Here is a 5,438-nt window from a genome sequence, read left to right on the forward strand (position 1 = left end):
TTGATTGCATAAAAAAACTGGTACATTTACACAACAGAATACTATGCAGCAGAAAGAAAGAAGGAATAAAATCCTACACTTCGCTACAGCATGGATGGAGCTAGAAAACAGTATGCTAAGTGAAATAAGCCAGGCAGTAAAGGACAAATACCATATGACCAAATTCCACCTGTAAGTGGACCCTGGTCAACAAAACAAGCAAGTGTGCTAATTAGAACCAAAAACATGAAAGTGAAGACCAAACCAAGAGTAACCAGATGAAACAGGAGCGGGTGTAACAGGGGGAAGAATGGGAAGGGTCATCAAGGAACATGGACAAAGGACCCCTGGTCCAAGATAATGAGGTGAGGGGGAGAATTGAATGTGGGAGGTGGGGGTGGGGTGGGCAGGGGGAGAGTAATAGAGGGAAAATTGGGACAGCTGTAATTGATGAACAATAAAAAATAAATTAATAGGATCAAGCAATAAACAAAATCTTTTAAAAACTAGAAGAAAATAGAGATTAAAATGGCAATATAGAAATTTTCTGGCATCTTCATCCTCTCCCCACCAAAATACCAATGTTCACCATCATATACTAGAGTACCTTTAGAGAATTCCAGGAATCCAGCTCAGAAATTACACTGCAGGAACAAAAATGTCTCAGATTAGTAGCATTTTAAAGGGTAAGAGGAACAATTTCACTTTACTTTAGTCAAACCTTCCTCTATGTGATGTAGCTCAGTGACAATAGAAATCTTCTAGTCATTTGGTTTTTTTCCCACAGGCAAAAGTGAGAGCAGGTGAGTGAGCACCTGGCTCTCCCAACATGGGGAGGCTGCTAAAAAGACTCTGGCCTCATTCTTCCCCATCCACATACTGGGTTATGCTGTCCAACTGAGCAACTGGGAGAAGAGGAGCCAGGGCTCCCAGTGCTCATTAAAGGGGCAAGAGTCCTACTACCCACAGCACAGACAGACAACATCAGGATCCTGCTCACAAGGTACTAGGAAAGTCTTGGCTAGTTTCAGGGCTCAGAAAAGGTCTTGCTCTGCAGGACTGGGAGGAACCCCACAACTTGGAACATTAGTACCACCCTAGGGAAAGCAAGCAATGGGGAGATGGTCAGCACACACTCTGGTTTTGCAGGGTGAAGAGAAGGTGATAATGCTAACAGTGAATTGACCAGAAATAAGAGAGGAAACCAATACCATGATGAAGGTTTAAAACTTGAGTGTGTCTAAGTATGTACTGACTCTGCACCTCTGGCTAAAGGATTTCTTTTTTTTTTTCCATAAATAAATTTTCACCTACATGTTAAAGCAGTTAAGTCTATAGTAATTGCACCATCCCTCTTTTTTCTAACTTATTTTAAAAAGATAAAGCAATCAAACAGCAGCCATGCATCCCTCTCCCACCACCAGCCTTGGAGGAAATGGACCAATCAACAGTCACCTTGCTTTCACTGGACCAGAGCTAGTGGTTACAGTGAGGAAAATAATAAGAGCCATTGAGGTGTTGGACTACAATACTGGCCTTTCTTGTTCGAATGTTATAAATCTGATTTAGAACATTGAGTTTCTTTATCCAAACAACCAATTTGCTAATAACTAACAACCAAAACTCATCCAAGAGTGATTATCTCACCACACTGTGGCAAACTTTGGCTAGCAGAGTTCGCCTGTTGTGGCTGAAGATGAGAACAAATGCACAGGGTACAGCAACCCTGTGGAGAAAAAGGGGAAGGCACAGCCACTCTCCCAAGGAGAGAGCACCTCTGAGAGCTTCGACCACTCTCTCAAGAAGAGTGCACCCTGACCCTTGCTTAGACAGACTTTTATTGTTCTTTCTTGGGTCTTACATCAAAGAAGGATTTATTATCTATTACACAGAATATTATTGTCTACATTATAGGTACAAACAAGGCAATGAAAACAACAAATGCAGAAGGGGAAGATGGCAAGCTGATTAACTCCCTCCTTGGGAAAATTCACCCAGGCTTTGGAAATTACCTTGAAGATAGTGAATAAACATCTACTGCTTTAGTCTAGGGTGAGGGAGTTTTAGCCAAGAGCAAGCCTTAACAGTCTGTATGCATTTTCTAGGCCTGATTCCCATGGGAAAAACCTGATTTGAGAGTCTGGCTCCTGCCTACCACATTGCTTCTGTAGGTTTTCCATGTAGAGCTGAGTCACATTTGCTATACCAAAAACAAACCTGTCCCCTATGCCACACCAGTCACCAAAGATAAACATCTTTAGGAAGAATATAAGAGATATTAAGAATAACCTACCACTGACCATGAGTAGGAGAATTAGGATAATAATAATCAATACAAATGCTTTCATTACATTGATTTATCTGTAACATGAAAAGAAATAGCATTTTTAATAAAAAAAAAGGTTGTGGTCAGTAATGTTTGACTGAATGTTCATTCAGTCAAAACATGAAGACAAGGCAGGGAGATTTGTCACAAGCTATCTGTAAATTATCCATTCATCTAATGCCTGTGTGCATTCCACTAATAATAGTAAGGTAGCTGGTAAATACTTATAAAAATGTTCCTCTATAGTCCATACTGGAAACAAAAAGTACAAGTCTAGGAACAAATTTTATTGTCTTCAAATAACAGAGTTTTATTGAGAAAGAAAGATGTATATTCATAAAAAGAAGTTATACATTCTTAATTAACAAAATAATCAAATATACACAATAAGGAGTTTTGATATTCACAAATCAATTTGTAAATTTAATTCTATCACAAAGCTTAAGTTAAAATTATGAATAAATACCAGAATTCACTTTTCTGTTTTTAACAAACATCTACTGATTATCAACAATGTGAAAAGGATTGTGCTAGGTACTGAGACTCTAGAAGTAAATAATAAACAACTCTGTCCTCTAGATTCTCTGAGAGACTAAATATGAACAAATATGTACAGAATTTCATAAAAGAGAATTGCTTTGTAGATTTAATCAAAAGTTCACATTTTCAAATCACTTCCAGTCCTGATTGCCTCAAATACACAAATAATATATACCACCACAAAGTTTGGGGAAAAAACTGTCACTTTTTTAAAAAAGAAAATCATCAGAGCACAATGAAAACATAGTCACATTTTGCCACAAATATAGAACAACAAAATTAATACAAACCTGTAATTTAGTAAAATCTCTCAGAGCTATTAAAAAGCAGACATTGCAAGAGAAGTGTTGATGAAATGTAAAATGCTCAATTCAAGATCTATAATGCAGTGAAGAAATTATGATTCTAATTATAACAAAAATTGATGCAAAAATTAATATAGATATGGCCAATATTACCTGATCACATAAGTATTAACTTCACATTTTTGTACTCTACTTGTTTTCTGCATTTGAAATACCATTATTTTCAATAGAAAAATTAAGAATGCTATTTTGAAAACACAATATTTGAAAGCCTGACCATAATAAGGATTCTGATACTGATGATAAGGGTATTTTTAATAGGACAGAGTTTGTACAGCAAATATTAAAAAATCATTAAAACAAAATTTTTAAAATTAAATAGTACTACTGATTTAAAGAATTCATTATGTAACAGTCTACCAAACAAAATGTTCTAACACTTTCTTGGTCACCTTGAAACTAACCTTTTTATAAAGTGTTTTCAACATACAACACAGTAGTTTCCACTTAGAGACAGGTTTGTGTAGAGGATTCAGGTGCTTGGGAGGCAATGTGTACTTGCTGCACAGAAGTACACAGCTGAGTCTCCAGGCTGGGTGTTTTTGACGTGCAGGGAGAAATGTCTGGCTGTCTTATTCAATAAAACAGTGAGGCTTTCATGCTGCTTTTCATTCTCATTTGAACGAATGTGTATAATGAACTCCGGACCTTTTCCAGGTTCTTGCTTATACAAAGGAAAATAGACTGAGGCACTGTCTGAATAAGAACAGGTGATGACAGAGGTGTTTCCCTCCTGGACACTCAGGGTAGAAGGATGCTGATCCACTTTCTCTCCTCGGCTAACACCTAGGCAAAAGAAATATTCAGAGAAAAGACAAGAGTAAGCAGATTATTATGCTGCAGCATGTTCTTTCTCTACAGTAACTAAGGAAACCCAAGTAAAGCCAGGCTTGGTTTCTAGAAAAAAATATCCACTAATAGAGTTTATTTCCCATTAACCCTCAACTCACAGTCCAGCTGCAGCCAAAAGAACATGAGGAATGCTCCAATGGATGTCTTCATTCTTCTTATTGAGATCAATTGTGGACCTGCTACCTACAGCCAGGGGAGTTACTGCTGTTATCAAGTTATCTCTTTTCCTCTAACAACCTGAAAATAAGGGTTTCTCACGTTCTCTCCCCAGCCAATAAGAAAAGAACTGTGTTTCTGTCAAAGCCTATTCATTCAGAACCACTGAAATGAACCCTCGACATATTCTGCATCAGCAGAGGTGCACTACCACCTTGTGGTCACATCTCTAACTCCTGAACTTGCTGGTTAAATGTTATGTTGCCCTGTGCCTGTGAGAGACTCAGATACAAAAAGACAACAAAACATCAAACAAATTAACTCTTAGATCAGATATTATAAAAGAATGTAGAGATCAATATTTATATCTCTGCACACAACTGAGTTATTGTCAATATTTTAGAAAGATGCAGATGCTGTTGGTACTTCAACGTGGCCCGGTTTTACATGTTTTAAATCAGGAAAATACCATGATTCACACTCATAAACAAAGAAAATATAAAGCCCTCCTTTTGAAACTGTGGTACATACACACAATGGAATACTACTGCAGCCATAAAAGGAAGGAAATGTTACCCTTTGGAAACCATGCATGGACCTAGAAGGTATTATGCTCAGTAAAGTAAATTATACAAAGAAAGACAAACACCATGTGATTTCACTTCTATGTGGAATCTAGTCCTGGCTGGTGTGGCTCAGTTGATTGACCACCAACCTGTGAACAAGAAGGTTGTTGGTTTGAGTCCCAGTGAGGGCAAAGACCTGGGTTGTGGGTCAGGATCCTATTTGGGGTGGTGACAGGAAGCAGTGCAAGAGACAACTAATTGATGGACCTCTCACACATACATGTTTCTCTCCTTCTCTTTCTCCCTACCCCTCACTCTAAAATTAAATAAATAAAATCTTTTTAAAAAGTCTCAGAGATGTAGATTACTGAGCACAGAGTATAGTTAATGTATCATAAGAGTTCTGTATGGGGCCAGGTGGGGACTTGAAGAAACACGGGGATCATTCTGTAAAGTACATGATTTCTAACCACTTCACTGTATTTCAGGGATGGAAAATGTAGTTCAAAAAGTAATGATGGAAAACTTCCCTAATTTGATGAGAGAAAAAGTCACACAAATCCAGGAAACACACAGAGTCCCAATCAAGAGGAACCCAAAGAGGCCCACCTCAAGACACATCATAATTAAAATGGCAAAATTACAAGACAAAGA

General features: G+C 37.7%; 1 gene segment (V, D, J or C); it reads right to left on the minus strand.

Annotated features, from left to right (window-relative positions):
* Positions 1 to 3,315: 3,315 nt before the first annotated feature.
* LOC114491387 lies at positions 3,316 to 4,365 on the minus strand. The segment is given in 2 exon segments: positions 3,316 to 3,996; positions 4,161 to 4,365. Coding segments are annotated over 2 exon segments (366 nt in total).
* Positions 4,366 to 5,438: the final 1,073 nt, after the last annotated feature.

Source organism: Phyllostomus discolor, chromosome 1, assembly GCF_004126475.2.
Source record: "Phyllostomus discolor isolate MPI-MPIP mPhyDis1 chromosome 1, mPhyDis1.pri.v3, whole genome shotgun sequence".
NCBI classification, from domain to species: domain Eukaryota; kingdom Metazoa; phylum Chordata; class Mammalia; order Chiroptera; family Phyllostomidae; genus Phyllostomus; species Phyllostomus discolor.